At 48.3% G+C, this 19251-nt stretch overlaps 1 protein-coding gene across 3 annotated transcripts in view; it reads right to left on the bottom strand.

Moving 5' to 3' along the window:
- Positions 1-19251, bottom strand: part of ERI3 (ERI1 exoribonuclease family member 3) — a 129706-nt gene that overhangs the window by 51293 nt on the left and 59162 nt on the right. Inside the window, exon 7 of one of the 3 annotated variants that reach the window (XM_038145158.1) lies at positions 8472-15074. The exons of the other annotated variants lie outside the window; for them this stretch is intronic. Within the exon in view, the coding sequence (XP_038001086.1) occupies positions 15036-15074 (39 nt within the window). The 3' untranslated portion in view covers positions 8472-15035. Of the gene's footprint in view, positions 1-8471; positions 15075-19251 lie in introns of those variants that run through there. 3 annotated transcript variants of the gene reach the window in all.

Genomic DNA, 19251 nt, shown 5'->3' with positions numbered 1-19251 from the left:
ATCTGCTCAGTGCCCAGCATACCAAGTGCTGAAGATTTCACTTAAACTCTCAGCATCTGTGTATCTCAACTAAATTAAGCTATTTGCTATAAAAGAGCACAATGACAGTAATGGAATAATAACAGCATTAATAAAACACAACAATCCTCGAATGAGAAGTGGACGCATCAGCTAGCTTCAACCAAGAGAAGAAGGCTATTTTAAAATCACACACAAAAACCATCTGGGGGTGGAGAAAACCAACAAAAGCTCCGAAACACAGAGGTCAGACTGAAATTATGTTTTTAACCTCAAAAGAAAGATGCTTGCCAGAGTCTTCCCAGCCAGAGAGCTCCCATGCCAGTTGGAAATTAATTTCCACAGCTCCTAGCAAAAAAAGGGCTTAGAATGGGTATGCTGGCTACACAAAAGAGGGGTGGGAGCACTTTTTGGGGGGAGGACACAGAATTGAAAGCCCAAAATAGAAGTGATCCCTCAAGCATCAGCAAGGTTTGTTTTTGGGGATAGACATATTGGAATAGGGGGTGATGCTGTGCTGAACGTGTGAATGATGAGCTAGTGACCAGGGCCAGATGCTGCTACATCATTATGCAAACATCCAGATGTCTCAAGCTCACCATACTGCCATTCCCCTCTTGGTGGAAAAGTCGTCTTGACTCTATCCACAAATTCTTCCTTTTTGTTTTGGACGAGGGCAAGATTAAACACATCCCCTTCAGTTTCAAAGTCACCTAAACACTGTCTGTTGCAAGGATAAAATAGCCCTGAGACCTGCAGTAGAGGTGGAAACAGGTGTACCTGAGACAAAATCACATCTCTGCCCCTTTTACAGGATGAGATTTAGTGCATGGTGATAATAAGAGCAATTAAAGAGCATTAAGTATGCTGTGCTGCGTCTCTGAGTTCTTGCCACAGCTCAAATTCTGTCTAAAGCAACATCCCAAACTTGCTTTTTGGGGGACTGGGAGGGTGGGTGACTCTGGGAAGGGGAGAAGATGAAGGAAAATGAGACCTCTGTGTTCACCACCAGCTTCTTATTGACTCCCATCTTGAGAAGTAGCAGGTTTGAGCCAGCAGCAGGCAGTGTCTTTGTGTTTCTCTTGCACATAAATTTCTCCAGCTCGGGCCTTGCCCCACGGGCAGTGAAAGCCCAGTCCCTTCCCTGCCCAGGCTCCCTTGTAGCTGGCTGCCCCTGCAGAGGGTACATGAGAGCTGCTCCTCTCCTCACCCCTGCTGCCCAAAGCCCATGTGCAGATTCCCTCAAGGATAACATGGCAGAGACAGATGTCACCTCTTCTCACTGACATGGAAGGAAACATGACCCAGGTCACAGTTGTGCAGGTGAGCTCACCACTGCCTACCCTCCCTCTGTGGCACAGCCTGAGCCACACACGAGGCAACGGAGTTATCCCTGACTCCAAAAATGGGTTAGGCAGAAGGCGGGGAGTGGCTGGCTGGCTTTCCCACAGCACAGTGAATACCATCTTTGGGTCCACTTGCCGTTTAAAAAGGAGCCCAGCGGGACCAAGAGGTCAGAGGTACAGCGCCCACAGTGCCAGGATTGTGTGCTGCAAGATGGCTGGAAGCCTTCTTCACATAGCACATGTCCTCCTGCCGGTCCCCTGAGCAAACAGGTCCATCTCAATCTCCAGGTGATCCTCCAAACTTGTGCCTTTCTAAATTCCTATGGAGAAAATGCCAAAGCAGCAGCTGCCCCACACTTGAACAGGCTGCAAATTTCTTTGTTTTCATTACAAATTCCAATCCTGATGCCTTTTTATTTTTTTTTAGCCATTTCTGCTCTGGCCCCCGGAGGTGCTGCTGTGATTGAATGAAACACAACCCCAGGCTCCAATAAGTGTATTTCAATTACATCTGTCACCATGTAACAATGTAATGATATATCATGTGATATTAAATCCATGGTAATCATATCAGCGATTTTTTTAATAGTGCACTAATCACATTATTACATCTCAATAATTAACAACAGAAGGCCTAAAAATCCCGGATACAAACCAGAAAGCTCAGAGGGTGCCCAGCTCCTGCCTGGGAGAGCCCTAGAGAAGAGCAGGATGGCAAGGTGCTGCCTGGTGGGCATGGCACGAGGGAGCAAGGGCACAGGAGTCTGGCACCAGCATTGTTGTGCAGAGCATGCAGGTAAGGCCAGATTCTTTCCCAGTCACAGAATAAAGGAGAAGCAAGTATTTTGGAGCTAGGAAGAGACACTTGTACATCCCATCTTGCACAGCATTGCTCCTTTCTCTTCTGCTGCTCCTGCACTGCCACTTTTCCTCCAACAAACCAGCTCCTCTTCTCTGGTAAGTGCCTTGGGAAGGTGTCATCCTGAGGCAGACAAGCACTGCTGGTGCCCCACTGCAGAGGGAAGGACAGTGTCTTGAAAAGGAAGGATGATCCTACCAACACACCCTTACCAGGCTGCTGGAAGAATGACATAATATTACCTCTCCCCTTGTAGCAGCTTGAGACGTGATTGAGAGAACCCCCCCTCACAGAGCCACTTGCAAGGCTTGAAGTGACTCTGATTTATTTAGCAAAACAAATCTGTCAGCTTAAAACTGAAAACTGCTGGGAGCCCTTTGGAGGGACAGTGGTTCTCTGGCTCACCACCTCCACTCAAGCTCTTGCCTGAATGGCTGGGGCAAACTGGGGCTGGGGTCCAAAGCACTGACTGACATTCCTTGTGTGGAAGGGAGTCTCTCAGTTTTGTGTGAGCAAGCTGCTCCCCACAGCTCCTAGCTGTATTTTGCTCCTTGTAGGAGGAGGGCAAAGGCAGCAGCGGGCAGCAGCTGGCAGAGAGTGCCGGAGTGTGGGGAGTCCCGTGCCGTACCGTCCCCGGCTGTGACAGAGCTTTCTTCCAGTTGCAGCCTGGTCAATCTAGCACTTTCCACATCACAAGCTGATCTGAAGAGAGCCTCATTACCTGCCTTAAAGTTCCAGCCAAGCACTTATCTCTTAAAGACAGGATTTAAGAAAAATTTGACTGATCATTTCTCTCCTCATTTAGTTTGGCTGCTCTGAACCAATTCAACCTGTGAAGTTGAAATAGTGAGAACAGGAGGAAAAGTGTGGGCAGGCAGTCACACCAAACACCGCACACAGCGTCCCAGCTCCCCTGCCAGCTCTTCCCAAAGGGTCACATCCTGGCTCAGCCTGATTGACACAGCCTTCTTCAGTGCCAGGAGTGGCCATGGAGCATTTCCCAACACTGATGTGCAGACATCTCTTCCTCCCCACCCACAACAGGACAAGCATTTGGGAGATCATTAAAACCCTGCTATCCAGACCGTACCTTTATGCTTGGAAATGCCAACTGCATCAATCCCAGACCTGGGAGAAAAGGATGAAGAGAGGGATGAGCCAGGACTGACAACACCACCATCCCCACATCTCCAACTGACCCAGGACAGGATAGTCCTGTGTTCTTAATCTCATTGTATGTCTTCCTGCTACCCCACTTTTCAGCCTCACTGTCCCCAAAGCCATGCCACACAGCAGCAGGTATGTGACACCCAGCAATGCCCTGCTCTCTCCCCACTGGGCCCAGAGCCTCAGAGAGGCTGGGGAGAAGGTCACAGGGAGGTGACGGGGCTCTCAGGGCCAAACAGGAGTTGCAGCAGCAAGTAAAGAGGCCGTGCTAGTCATTTAGGGGTGATCCTGCCAAGGGCAGGCAAGACAGATGGATGCACACCTTGCTGGCCAAGGCAGTGCAGTTGGACTTTCTCTCCTTCCCTCATTTCTCTTTTTTATTTTTCCCTTTTAATTTTGTCTTGGAAGCCACGATCCTTTAAAGATGTGCACGTCTCATTAGCTCTACCTTGACAATCATTACTGTTCCTGCCAAGGCAGGAGCAGAGCTCAGCCTGAGCGCGGGGGAGTCCATTACCTTGTAGTTAAAGGGACATTGACAACTCTGGGCTGCCTGGTGGTCTGACTCCCCCTTGGAAGCTAGATTGCTTCCGCACACTGCTGTTCCCCCTCCTCTACTGAGCAATAACCCCCTGCTTAACCCAGGCAAGGTGCAAACCTTGCAGTGATGGGTTGTCCTGCAACCACCAGCAGGCACATGGATGGGGACTTCTAGGGCCAAGTCTATACCCACAGCCTCTGGGGCAGAGGCACTGAAGAACCCAAACCTTCCCAACACACTGCACATGGCCTTCACACAACCACACCTCACTTCAGTAAATGCATGCTCTCGGGTGGGACCACAAGACCCAAGCCCAGCCACGACCAAGCAGTGAACCCAAGACATCCACAGAGGTCATACTAAGGGGGCAGTAAGGACTCCCACGAAGGACCCTGGGACAAGGGCACAGTCCCCACATATGAATGCCTGGTGGCATAACTTCAGCAAGTTCTGTCCTTACTTCAAAGTGCAACATAACCTACACCCATGAGTTTGTCCCTAGCTTTTCTGGCTCTGCAGGGTGCAATGTGGGCCACCACATACCCAAAGGTGGGGCTGAAGAAGGGTTCAAGTGGGTGAGTATGCAGTGATGGGTGATGCCAGAAAAGAACCCTACTCACTAAAGATGCTGTCCAGAGAGTCCTGTTTTGGCCCACAGCTGGGGGCTGTTACTCTCTGTGGCTGCTCCCAGAACCCACTTCACCCCACCCCCAGGTTGATAACAGGGAACCTGGCTCATGTTATGCAAGGGGAGAAGAACCCCTCACTCAGGAGATTTCAGGGCAAAGACTCCAAAGCAACTTTTGATGAAATAGCCCCTGCTTTCTTCAGCTCCACAAGGGCTTTGAAGCCTGGTGCAGTCCTCAGGAGGCAAACACAGCAGGGTGCAGCCCTATGAAGACGATCCTGCTTCTTTGTGCCTTGCAGGATGGGAGCTCTGCTGCAGCCACACTAACTCCTCACTGCTCTCCGCAAAGCCACGGCAGGAGACAATAACGCACGGCCATGGCTCCGAGCCACACTCCAAGGAAGGATCCTACCTCCACACAAGGCTGTCCAAGAACTTGACAGGACTCTGTTTGAAAAAGATGTTGAAAGAAATGATCTCTTTAAGTGCAATGGGAGATATTTGTCTCTGATTTACCCTTGGCTTTTTGCTCTGGTTCAGGTAGGAGCGGTGTGGGATGGCTGGCAGATCTGAGAGCATGGCACGCCCCAGCGGGCAAAGCGAGCAGTGCGGAGGAAGGCGCGAGTCAGTTTGGAGTGCTCCCCATTTATCAAACTCACGCAGCCCGCCAGCAGAGCGAGTCTTTCCATCATTACAGCTCTCAAAATCCGATTCATACCACTAATCCTGCCTTCATTCTCCCAGATTAATAACATCTCTTTCAACCTTCACAGTGTGATAAATAGACAAAGAGAGAACAAAAGGAGAAACAGAAGTGAGAGAAAGAGCCAGAGCAACTCCACATAATAAAGAGAACCAAGAAAGGGGAAAGGAAAAAAAAAAGGGAAAAGAAAAGGGAAAGAAAGGAGCCGGCACACTTGACTCTGCCATTTACTTTAGCAGATTCTCCCCAAGAGCACCCTGCCATCCTTAAAGAATGTAAAACATTGCTCAAAGGAAAGGCTCGTTAGCAACCCTGGCCAGCCCAGGTTTGCTGGAAATCTTTTTACTTCCAACCTCTGCTCAGGTCAGCACTGAAAATGAGTTTGTTGGTTTCTTGTTCTGCTCCTTCCCAGACTCCCACAGAGGCAAAGCCTCCAGCACAGGCTTGTTCTCTCCTTTATTTAAGGCACCAGCTTCTTGGAGGTGAACAGGAGGCCTTGGATGGTGTCTGTTCCAGGGGTGTCCCAGCAGCTCAGCAAGCCCAAAACAGGCTGGCAGAGCAGCAACAGGCTGACACAATAAGGGCTGTTCCAGAAGCCGGGACCATGCATGGAGCTTGGGATGGGGAGGATGACCAAAACCGTGATGACAAGGAGCATCATGCCATCAGTCTGGCTGGAGGGCCAGAGGAAAGGAGACGCCTGCATGAACAGAGCAGAACTGCAGTGGGGGTGTCACAAGCCCAGCTCCCCAGGCTACACTTCTCTGTCCTCTGCCTTGTTCCCTGGGAGGGAGCTCCTAACCCTGCCTGTCTTGCACATCCCAAATCCACATTTGGGCCACTGGAGTCCTGCTGATGATTGTGGAGCTGCAGTCCCCCTGTATGCTCATGCCTGCTCCAAGCAAGGAAATGGCCCTCACAGGTACCCCATCCCCAGCACTCCTCTACTCTTATTTGTTCAGAATCAACTGAGCCCTGGGAAATGCTGATTCTACAGCCCAGGAGCCCAGAAAACCAACCCCACTGGCCCTGAGGCACATGGAGAGAGACATTTAGCTATTTCCCACCCACAGCCTTCACCAGAGCTGTGCTGTTCTGCTTTTTCACTCTGCCACGCTGTATTGAACACTCTATACACTCTCCAAGTTATTTTAATAATTAAATGTTTATTGGCACATTTTTCCCATACTGCTTCCACATTTGCCTGATTTGCATTCCAGTGAGTGACTTCCCTTGGCTCAGTCCTTCCACAGGAAGCACACCTGCAAAACATTTCCTCTGTTTTCCCTATAAGGAGCATCCATCCCCCTTGCAGCCCATCCCTGTGGACTCCTGGCAGGTGCTGTGCATACTGAACTCCATCATGCCAAGCCCAGATGAACAGCTCAGGCACAGCTCTGCATTTCTGGCCAGGATGGCTCTCTATTATGGCACTCTCAGCCCCCGTGCAGAGGCTGGGCTAGGTTGTTTTTTTTCCCCTCTCTTCTTTTATACTGTTCCATATTACTCCAGGCTTTGAAGTACAGAGAAAAGCAACACTCAATGTGCCTTTTTTTTTTCTCCTTAAACCTACCTTTATCATAGCAAATCTTTTCCTTCTCTGCTGTGTCGCTGGAGATAGATATCAAGCAAAAAAAAGTCTCCCCTTCTAACAATGGGTTTCCCTTCCCTTCTGAACTTCAAATAGAAAACTCTTATCTATAGCCACAGTTGACCAGAAGAAGAAAAGAAATGAAAACAGACATATGAACTGAACCCAGGCTCTCTTTCTATTCACTCGGAAAAGCTGTGCTGGTTTCTTCACACAGAGATGCTCTGAACATGTTTATAGCAAGTATTTACTCACTTCACTAGCTATCCACCCACCATGGAAATCCACCTTTCCTCAAGAACAATTGTCCTCTGCTCCATGTACCCTTTTCAATCTCTTCCTTGCCTAGCAAACACCCTGCACCTGGGCCATCCAGCACAACACCACCTACACCAAAGCTGGGGACAGAAAGAGCTCTTCAAACTCAGCTAACAGTGGTGTAGCCACTGGCACACAGAAAGCATCACTTCTGTATAGTACAAGTTCTTTAAATGACAGGATGGATCATGGGTCAGACCTTGCTGGCTGTACTTGCACAAGATGCCTTGCACAGTCTGAGACCAGGCTGCTTCAGCCACCCATGACCTACCCACACACCCCCCATGTGCAGCACCCGTGTGCCATTGCTGGTGCCAGCCAGTTCCTCCATGTGTTTTAACACTCTTTGAATAATCCTCTTGCCTGTGACCAAGCTGTTCCAAGGAGAAACATACAGAACCACAGAACTTCTTTTCCTTCCCCACTTTGGACCCTGGGTACAGACCTCTCCTGTCCTGGCTTTCCTCTCCTTCACTGGCTTGATCTCCGGAGAAGCACTGCCAGGTCCCAAGCTGGGTTGAATACCCACAGACTGGGACTCACTGAGGTCCTGCTGCTGTCAAGCCACCCCTCTGGGCTCTCTGCCCAGTTAACAGAAGTTAAAATGTGAGCACTCTGCTTGATAGATAGTGTTTCTCCCATGTCACAGTGCTAGGACCAATACACACAGCATGAAACACAAGGAGGCAGGCACTACTGCCTTCCCCACCTCCCATTGTGTCCTGCTGGGCTACATGTCCTTCTTGAACCCTTCCTGCTTTCAGCCTTGACAACCTTGTCACACAAGCCTTGGGGAACCTGGCCTTACAGCCCTGGAGCACCTCCTGGATATAGCCACAGAGCTCCTATTTCTTCTTACCCTCTAAAACCCTCCCTGAGTTCAGCCACAAATTCATTCACAGGAGACTGCTGGACAGACAAACTGCTTCCTCACCATCATCATGGGCTTTGCCACCAGAGATGGACACAGCTACTGCCACATGTTGTCCCCCAGCCTGTCAGGGGGACCAGAGTCAAAGAGACTTGTTGCTGGAACTGGAGTCCAATTCCCAAATCAGCTGGGGCAGAGGACTGGAAACTTTCCAGATAATTCTCCATTAAAAGAAGAACTCTCCTTCATCAAAACTCAGACCTCATTCTCATCCAGGGAATTTGGAGCTCCTGGCCAAAGGGAGGATGAAATCCCACCTGAGACATGGGCAGAAATCCTTATCAGTCACACTTGGGGACAACATCCAAGTCCAAGCTCTAACTCATTTGGACTGGAGACAGTTTTGGTAAGTACCTGGCTCAAAGCAGGCCTCAGCCAGGAGAGCCCATCCTGCGGCCCCAGCTGCCCAGCATGCTCTGCTGCAGTACCCCACAGAGCTTCCCAGGCAGCAGCATTATTCCCTTCATGTTAAACTCTGTAAGAGTCCCCAGTGCTCTTCCCATGGGGCAGTCCTGGTGTTGCAGAAGGCTCCTCCCTGTGGGGCTACAATGGGAAGATCCATCAGACAAAGCACCTTCTCTTCAAGCTGCCTGATGACAGATGTTCAGCCAACAGAGCAGTGGGATTGGCAGAGCACTGCAGAAGCGCTTTATAATTCCTGCTCCTCTCCTCCTTCCTCAGCCTCTCCTGGGAGAGAGGCGATGATGAACGGTGACATAACTGACTGTTCCCAATCAAGGTAATGTAAGTAATGACAGCTGACGTGATTCCTGGAACGTGCAGGCGCTACTGGCCCACGTGCCTTGCCTACCACAGGCAGCACCGCCAGAGCTTGTGGAGGGAGAGGAGACCAGAGCATAAAGTCTGGCTGGGGTACAGGGGAGAGAGAGTCCCAAGACAAGAGGCTGTCTCCAAACCAGCTGCAAATAACTCATTACATCAGTCTGCAAACAGAGCAGGAGCCAAGGGGAGGTGGATAGCATCTATGTCATGGATCAAACCCTTCCTGGCCTGTGTACAATGCCTGCCCCATACCTGGACACCACACCAGAGTGACAACTGAGACTGCACCACCCCTAGTCCTTAGGAGGTGGTGTGTGGGGAGTCTTGCTTAGTCTCTCAAGGTTCAACAAGGCTTTTATTGCTCCAGTGCTGCCCCTGCTCCCCCCATCATCCGTGACTATCTGGAAACTGGAACATTACATCAATAACCCAGACCTCACATCCTCATGCAGCTGCTGCACAGGCAGAACTATGTCATCTGAACTCAAAGCAAAGGGGTGCAGCAGATTGCACACACGGGTGTTCAGAGACTCACAGAGGGAAAGAAAATACTGTGCAATCTCATACCCACAGTCCTCTTCCAGAGCCTCGAAATTAGTAGGCAAATTTAACATGCAGAGAAACGACCGATTAATAACCCAGCATTGACTCAAGAAGACCCTGAATAATACATAGTGCTTGTACATGGAAGGGGAAGAAGTCAAGTCCTTCTGCCTGTCAAGTGTTTCTGCCTCCCAAGCACTGACACCTGATGAGAAACCTCCCTGCCAGCCACACACAGTTCTAAGCAGCTCTTCAGAAAGGGCTTTTGTTAAAATGAATGGCAAAACTTTGCACCAAGTTAGGCTGGCACTTGGACAGGTCCAAATATGTTGTTATTTTAAATGTAATTAGTACTGCCTGTTGTTAAAATGCCTTTACACTTGCAGAGGATGCTGCTGAGCATTTGGAGCCTTATCCATGAGGCTGCCCAAACCTCTCCTCCACCCTGTCTGCACTGCAATCCTCCCAGCAGCTCAGCCATGTCAAGAAAAAGTCAGATCCAAATAGACAAAAGACTGGCAGAAGCTCAGTTGCAGGTGCTGGGCTCCACCACACCATAATGACAGCAGATGAAGCTATGAACGAACTATTCCCTTCCACAGCCTGATTCCAGCTTCTGTTGTTTAATGCTGGTTTTGGTGTGAGACACTTGAGCAGTGGCATCAGTATCCCTGTGTGGTGCTGTCTACTTTCCTAAATAATGATGGCTGGAGAAAAATTTGCTCCCTTTTTGAGAATATTCCTGTCCTAGGTTGACTATATGATGCTTTTATCCCTGTTCTGTTTATGGTGAATAATAATTTTGCACCTTTAAGACTTGCTCCAAAGAGTGAAGGGGGGAGAGAAGAAGTGCACAGTTTGTTTTCAGACACTGCTCTCACTCCTCCACATTCCTGCTCCTGGACTGTTGTCTGCGGATGGACAGACAGCGGGACAGAGCTCTCCTTTGTTTTAGTTAGTTTTAGCTAGCTGAGGCAAAGAAGTTCCCTGGACTGTGGTTTTTTCCCTTTTCTTTGGACCTTTTTAAACCTGCTCTGGACTGAACACCCAGAAGAGCAGCGGCAGCTTGCACCTGTGGCCACCGGGCCGGGCCTGGGCCGCGGCATTTCCAGCGCCGGAGGGACTGATAAAGACTAGCAGGAAAATGGTGTTTACCTTGGCAACAGCCATTTTTGTGTAGGGGCTACATACGAAATGCCCATTCTGAAAGGGGTGAAAATGCTGCAGAGCACCAGGGATTTGTGTAGGCAGCATCAGGGAAATACTGTGTATCTCAAGTGCTTTAATTTTTGAGAAGGGGAGAAAAACTGAACAGCTGCTCAGGCAGAGGCTCCCAGCAACTGGTAGTTCTGACTCTTGTGGCTGAGTGACCCTCCTGTGCAGCCAGCCCACGAGGATGCTGCGTGGATTTAATGCCTGCAAAGCAATTTGAAAGTGAAAAGCCTCACAAACAAGCCTTGTGGCTGAAGTCCAGAGGCAGGAGAGATGAGACCTAATTTCTGTTTCAATCTTTGATATGGATTCACAGGAAAATCACCAATCCCCCATGCCTCAGTATCCCCACAATAATATCTGTTGAGTGGTATGAGCCTAAATTCATTCATGTCCTTAAAGAGCTTTAACATCTACTACCTGAAGACTAAAGGACCCTCACTACCAAAACATGAGCTGTGTACAGCACAAGGTCAGAAGGCATTTTTAAAAGAAGCCACCCAGTGCAAAACACAATGGAAAAAAAGTGAGCAGGAAACAAGATTTGCCTTCTTCAGATGTAAATGAGTGCCAGCTAGCAGCAGAGCTCCAAAGACACCCATTTTAGCACCAAAAAGAGTTTCTACAAAGGGACCCAAGAAAATAATTTGATAAACAGGCTCAGTTCTCAGAGTTTGATTCCCAGAGTAATAAGCACAGAAACTGAGCCCAAAGAAAAGATCTGTATTAGAATCCAAATCCAATCATTCTGATAATAAAGAAAAGACATCTGAACTGGTGCAGAACTATTTCCAGAGAGAAGTTTGTCTCCCCATCCCTTTAAGATCCTGCAGTGGCTCAATGGAAAAATACTTAAGAAGTTGCAAGTTTGGTCATAATGTGTAAAAAGCCCCTGAAATGCGACATCATTTACTCTTCTGTGGTATTGCTCAGCAGAGCTAATAAATCTTGCATGAGCAGAGCTGATTCTAATTTTCTAATATGAAAAGGCATTTGGATTGAGAGAGAGGGGAAGATAAAAGTGATTGAATCTCCAATAGCCCAGCGTCAGTGACAAGAAACATCCTGCTATGGACCCCAAGGAAGAATGGCTCCCCCTCCTCCCTGAACCACAGGCACACTCACCTGCTTGCACATCCAATTCTCCCTGCTTTCTGCTCGCCACGTCTCAGTCTCCCCTATTGACAGGACGTGGTTTTAAACACAGTTACACAAGTTATCATTTCTGCCTTTTGATCAATCTGAATTTTCAGGACAATTACCCTCTTAATCAATGATTGCTATCAGCAGCCCCTTGGATTCTTCACCGAGGCAATCGTGCCGCCGGGGCAGACAGCGTGTGCATATGCAATGAAGCTGCGGGGAGGCACAAGTCCATCTTCCCCTGACGTAGTCATCGGCTTAAAGGGTGGAGAACTGTGAAGGCCACTTCAAGGAACATCTGACGTAAAAAATAAGTGGAGGGAATTAAGAGGGACGTTGTGTGAGGTATCTGTGGCACAGCTGGGCTGGGGGGATCAGGGACCTGCCGAACATAACATCGAGTTGAAAAATAAGCCAACTAACCCAAGAGATTTAACATCCACTGAAACCATACATTTAAGAGCTATCTATAGCCAGTACTAACCATTTCTAATGAGGCTAGAAAAGTCAGTTTCCAATTAGGGACTGAAACCCTAGAAGAAGGAAAGGCAGAGAGGCAGCTTTTAAAAACCTCTGAAGATGTGGGATTTGGATATGGGGCTTTCTTTATTTTTTTTTTCCGACAGAAATTACTTAATATCACCAATATGCCCCTAGGATTTACACACACAAAGCAAGCCCCCTGCTGCTGTTCCCTGGCAGAGGATGTGTTTCAGTAATTGATGTTTGCACAGAACCTCAGCTCTTGGAGGATGTGGCTCCTTTGAGGCATCTCTCAGCACCACAGAAACATGGCCCCAGATCTTTAGACACCACAGGAAACCTCAAAGCAGCCAAAACCCAATTGCAGGGGCTGTGGGCTGGCTGGGGGATGAGGCTTGGTATCCCTGCTCTTGCAAGAGCACCACCAGGCCATTGGTAGGTTCATGACACTTGGCTTGTGGTTCCAGATGAGGCAGGACAAAAGAACGCGTGGCTCCCACCCGCACATCTCTCTGGGCTGCTCCCTCAACAACCTTAAGTGCTTCCCCATGGCACGGGACTCCTTAACACGGCATTCTGCCCAAAAATACCTCAGCCAGACCTAGGCACCATTGTGTCTTCCTGAGCAGGTCAGCAGGTAGAGAGGCTGCATCTTTTCCCAGGCTTGGAAAGCATCCTGCACCTCTCACGTGCTGTGTCAGCAGGAGGGAGCTTTGGGATCTAGATGGCAGCAGGAAAATGCTGCTGGAAAACAGTTGAGCTCCTGCAGAAGAAGGCACGGTGGTGGCTTCACCATTTTGACTACCAGATCGGGCTGGCAGAAAGGAACAGAGGCAGTGCCAGGTGAGGCTCGTGGGCCAGCTGCCTTTGCAGGCTGCTGGCTGGAGGAGCTCTCGGAAAGGCACAGTATTTCACTAGCTATTTTGCATGGAGAATTGCCGACCAAAGATATCCCCACTGTGTACTCCAGAGCAATAAAAATAAAAAAAAACCACAAGAAGAATTCTTTAGGCGGGTAATGGGCATTTTATTCCTTTTTATGACACTAAACATAGGCAGCTGGCATAATTACACCACAATAAAGGCATAATGTGCACCTAGCAGAACAAACTCATACTTTTGATAATTAGGCAGAGCAAACACAGTCTGGTATTCAGTCACATGGCTTTACTGTCTCCTGGATGTGTCAGAGCCCCTATTCCCACAGCAAGTCAGCCCCATTCTTACAACTGCATTTAGCTGGGCCCCATAGGGAAGGTTGAGCAAGGAATGTGTCGCTGGAACTCTCCTGCACCAAGAGGAGAGCACCTCCACTGCTTAGAGCAGACAGTCCATGTGCAGCTCCTGGGAGATCGCTGGAAACTGCATGTGGCAGAGTTACCAGTAGAGGATCAGTCACCTCCTGATCAGCATGGACTGTCCCCACAGGGGAAGGAACAGTGCAGCAGAACCAGCTCCATGTGGGCAAAACATACGTGGTACAATGGCAAAGAGAGACCCAAAACACAGGAGAGACTCAGAGCTGCTTCTGGTTCAGCAGCTGTGCCAAGACCAGCTCCTTCCTACCTGGAAGGGCTGAGCAGAGGTGTGGGGACACCCCTCCACTGCAGTGGCCAAATACAGTCAGCGCCAAAAGGCAAGAACAGAATGACATGTCCCAGGGAGGCTGAAAGACCTTCACCTACAGAGATAAAGGTCCAGTCTGGACCTGCTAGAGGCTAGCAATTAGCTCTTTGAAAGTTCTGTGCTATCCTTAGTCCTGGTAGACCTGCCTCGTCCAAAACACACTGTCAGGCAAGAAGCGCACTCCTCTGGCAGCTGCAGCATCCACACAGGACAGCTCTTCCCTGAGTGAGGAGCGCAGCCAAGGCAGAGATCCCAAATAATCTCTCAAATATTTACAGCATCAATCAGGGCCGGGCTGACAGAGGTTACCACACTGGGAGAGCACGGAGAACAGGCTTTCCTGAAACTGGCACAAAACCATACAATAAGTATCTACAGTTTGTTTAAAAACACACCTGCAGGATGCACGCAGGAGGAGCACGGGCAGAACAGTACCTTGACATTTCATCTCCACACAACTAGAACCATTGCGGATGTCAACCAATGCTTGGAGGAGGGGCAACAGCTCAACTACAGTCCATCTTGCATGGCTTAATGTAAGTAATTTGCTTTAAGGTATTTTGAGTGCAGTGTTGAAATGCCAGTGTCCTGGCTCAAAAAAAGGTGAGGTGGATGGAGCTGATCCATCAGCCATAACTGGGACCTACAATTTCAGCTGGATACGATGTCCAGGAAAACATTAAACAACATGATTATGAGGTTTTGCAACACAACATCAAACACAAGGAAGGAAAGGTGCATGTTTGTCAGTAAATAAAAGCATCTTGTCCCACCACACCTACTGACACCCAGAAGGGACTGCTGAGAGCTTGATGGGTACTGAGCAAGCTTGGGAATGGCCATTTGCTCAGGAGCTTTGATGCCTTATAAAGGTGGCAGCAGCACTCCTGTCAGAGCACCCAAGGAGAAGATGGTCCTGGTCTGTAGGAGACAGTGCCTAGGCAACTGGGAAAACCAGGCACTATGGGATAGACCCTGGCTGGGCTCATGCTTCAGAGTGATGAGAACTGCCCTCCTCAGCAGGCTACAAAATAAGAGAAGTTTATGCCCAGACAAGGGCAAAAGATGGGTTGTTTTCTAAACAAAAGTGGATCATATCTGTAGACTTTTCAGCCAGTTCTTAGAAAAGCCACTTTGATAGATTCAATCCTTGGGCTGCAGGCAGAGTTCAAGCACGGAAACCTGCAAGTGGAAAGAGCAAAAGCCAGGATGAAGCCAGAAGTGCTATGCCAGCATGGGGGAAGGGTGACAGGAGACTTTTAATCCTAACTCTGAAATCAACTTCCTTAGTAGCCTTGGGGTTCTAAGGGATTTAATTAATTATTTTAATGAGTGTGAAGTACTGCAAGTTATTAATATACAAATTCCACTACCGTATCTCCCGTCTCGCTGCTCACCATCTCTGGCTCCTTTATACTGAGCCCACAAGAAGCCAAAGCCAAGCCCCGGTATGCTTCTGTGCAATGGGGCAGAGGCTGCACACCCACACTTTCCCAGCCAAGACACCAGTAGCAAAGTCCCAACCCTTTCAGTAGGACAGTGCATCACACACAGCACAGAGGACCAAAAACATCTCATAAAAACAAAACAAAAAAACAAAAAAAACAAAAAAAAAAAAAGAAAAAGAAAAAAAGAAAAAAAAAAAGAGAAAAATAAAAAAAAAAAGAAGTTCTGTTCTTCTCACTTACAGGTAAGCCAATGGTTACCATAAACCAGCCTGCTGCTGCTGGTGGTGATGGCAGCACTCTCCCTTTTGTAGCTATGCTGGCTTGGTTGACCAATGAGGACCAAACCAGGTAGTGTTTTAATCCCCAAAGCTAGAAAATCTGATAGCCCATCATGCCTTCCTGGAGAACTGCAAAAGTCTATTTTCATGCTCCTGCATGGAGCTCCTGTCTTTCAAATAAATGCTGAGAAAACCAGCTCTTTTCCCAGGCACTGGGCAGCTGTGCTGGTACTCAAGTAAAGCTGTAGACGAAGAGCTGGGATGCAAGGATGCTCTGTCCCTTGCCTTTCCCATGGGACTCTAGGAATGGCCATTTTTCATACATTTGTGCCTTCAACTCCCAGCTCCTTCCTCAGCCTGCAAGCAGCAACCAGACCCATGGAACAAAGGTCTGGGCAGTATGTTTAACCTCAGCAGCAGCAGCAGACACACACACAGCCAGATGGAAACCAGGAGGCTCCTCGGTATAGGGGACAGATGTTCAAATCCCCCAGCACAGGGAATGCAGGCACAGTGAGGTGCAGCTGAGCAACATGGCACTCAGCAGGAAGAGTAGCACACAAGGTCTGAGCAGCTGCCTTTTGCCTGCAGCTAAAACAATGTGCATAGAAAAAATCACAAATGCCAACCTGCCTCCAACCACTTGCATAAACAAGGATGTTTTCGGTAAAGTGACTATGGCAGTGTGCTCAGGAAACCACTGCTCAGAATTTCACTTAAAAGGCAAATCTGTTGCCCTGGTTAAAAACAGCTCAAAGGCAACAAATTCTCCTCTCTGCTTTGTCCAGTAGCTGCAGGCTACATGGGGCCAATGAACATAATTGTGCTCCTCAGTTTCTCTTGAATCAATACCTTCTGACCTCACCTGAGAGCCCACTGCATCACATGTGGCTACAGGAGGCCGTGGTTCTTACTTGAAGCCCAAAGGCACTGCCAAATAATAAAGTCTGCCTTGGGATTTTCCCTGCTCAAACATATGGGACTTGGGCAGACAGCATCAGGAGGGGAGTGGAGATTGTATCCTTCTTTCCCTGCTCACATACTCTTGAGTTTCTGTGATGTGTCCCAAGGAAAGCAGACAGCCCAAGTCCCACTGCAAGGGCAAAGGAAGTAGTGTCATAGCACACAGGGCAAGCAGGAGGGGAGAAGTGATGACTGACTATCTGCTTCAAGGCAGGACCAGCTCTACCCAAACCATCCCCATCACATTCTTCTGAACTCACAGGAGCTAGAGGTCCCATATTCCTGCTCTTATCTGTGCACACTGCTTACTGATCTTCCTGCTGCAGGTAAGGATGTGATTGAGAGCCATACACCACAATCAGTCAGAAACTGAGCACTTCTGTTCCTCAAAAATTATTTCTGCTTAGTCTTCTCTAGGCTGAATATCCCAGATCACAGAAGCAATTAGGTTGGAAAAGACCTCTGAGATCATGGAGTCTAACCTATGACCTAACACCACCTTGTCAAGCAGACCATGGCACTGAGTGCCATGTCCAGCCTATCCTCAAACACCTCCAGGGACGGTGACCCCACCACCTCCCTGGCAGCCCATTCCAATATCTAATCACCCTTTCTGTGAAGAAATTCTTCCTAATGTTCAACTTAAATATCCTCTGGTGCAGCTGGAGGCTTTGTCCTCTAAATCCCTCATTCTTCCTTTGGAGGTCATGTCTTCCAGTTCTCTGACCCTTCTGTTCTTCTCTGGGCTTTTCCACCTGTGGCAGGTCCTCCCTGCACTATGTGAAACTCTTTTGTTCCAAAGGCTAAGACCAGGCTGCAAAACACCCTGCCTAGGAAAAGAGATGAACTTCAATGTGCACCTAGCAGATTTTAGTATGCATTGGCAAAAGAGAATGTAGGAGACCCCTGATGGTAATGAAGTTAATGTGTGTGTGAGATGCCATGAGAAAACATGCAGCATAGCTATAAGGACAGAAGGATGGAAGGAAGTTCCAGGAGGAGTTTGTTGTTAATAGGACCAAAATACTAAGGTGTCTGCTTTACCCTGGAGTCGATCTAAGTAGCTTCCACATAACTTACATGAACCCTCAGGGGATCACATCTTTCCTGTCTCTTTGTACAGACACAAGTTCCACAGAAAATTGTTCCTGTGTTTTGATGATGTAATTTACAAAAAAAACCCAACAAAACAACAAAACAAAACAAAAAACCAAAGGAGAGGGAAACACAAAATCATTTGATTTAGGCAAAAATGGATATTCTATTTCTGCCCTCCTGAGATGGGCATGTATGTTATCGTTCAAGTCATCCAAAACCAGTGAAGCCTCCAGGCTGCATCTAGAGCCCCTCTCAGCTGTAGCAAGACCAGCTCCTGAGACTTCAAGGAAAGGAAATGAAATGTGAGGCTGGGATCATTACATTGAAACTATAAGCTCGTGTCACTGAGCCAAAGCCTCTTATATTGACATGGGTTTGTGCCACCCAGCAGCAGACATCATTCTCTATCTCTGCCTGCTCAGTTCTCATCCTCCCAGGACAGCTGGCAGCACAGTCATCCACAATGCTCTGCAAAGTCTAGCTACAGAAAGCTCCCAACACCTTGCCCAGCAGGTTAAGTTATAGGACTGAGCTATTTCCATCACGTTTGGAAGCTGCTGGCAAAGCACAAAGTGTAGAGGAGTAAATAGCAAAAACCTTAAGTTCCCTTCCCTGGTACAGAGAGCCCAGAGGAAGGTGTTGTTTAAAGCCTCCAATGTTTAAAAGTCACTGAATTTGTACCTCTGCTGTCACAGAAGTTACTTCTACTCTGTGTCTCCAGTCACCATCTTAGGCAGGAACTCTGAGGAAGGGAGACAGCCTTGCCTGGCAGTGAGTCCCAGGCTGAGAATGCTGGGGGCACAGCCCTGAACAACAACTACTGTCCATGTAGCCCACATGCCATGCCTGTGCTTTCTTTGTTTTATGTGAAAGAGGATGTCAAAATCAACCCTGATGATTACTCTATATTATGTAAGCACTCAACCTTAGCATGCATTGCCCAACCCCTTGGCCCATTTGGTTACAACTTGTAGGGAAGCTGAGACATCAACCCATGCTGTACATTCTTCTAATGAATCCAGGAAGACAAAAGGAAAAGACTGCCAAGAACTTCCAGAATCCCCTGCTTATTGGTTTTCCTTGGAAGTATGATTTTACCCAGCACTCCTTATTAAGTAAGAAAGGAAGGACAGGTTGCTCTGCAGAAGGACAGAAAGGGCTGCTCCTTTAAGACCTCTCCTGGATGCCCTTTCCCGTTGAGATGACTATCCTCAACTCCCTCCTCATCTCCCTCCCTTTGATTTAAGAGTTCCTCTCCTGGCCCTGACAGTAAGGTATTTCTGTCCCACAGATTATAACTCACTCTGGGCTATTATTCAACTCCCAAGCCCTGGCCCTGCTGCATTTAGTCCAAACATAATATCCTTCATGCATATATTATCTGTCTCCCTATTATCTGGAATCATTTCGGAATTAAATTTCAGTCCCGCAATATTGGCTTGAAGAGCGGCTCGCTTTATGGGCTAGTCAAAGGTTAGAATACCAATCAAAATAACACTGCCGATGCAGAGAGACATTTTAATATTCCAAAACCCGGTAATTGTAAAAGGACATAATATTTTTTCCCTGATT

The sequence above is a fragment of the Motacilla alba genome, chromosome 8, assembly GCF_015832195.1.
Source record: "Motacilla alba alba isolate MOTALB_02 chromosome 8, Motacilla_alba_V1.0_pri, whole genome shotgun sequence".
Lineage (NCBI taxonomy): Eukaryota > Metazoa > Chordata > Aves > Passeriformes > Motacillidae > Motacilla > Motacilla alba.
The sequence above is the reverse complement of the archived record's forward strand: the minus strand, read 5'-3'. Positions and strand labels throughout refer to the sequence as shown.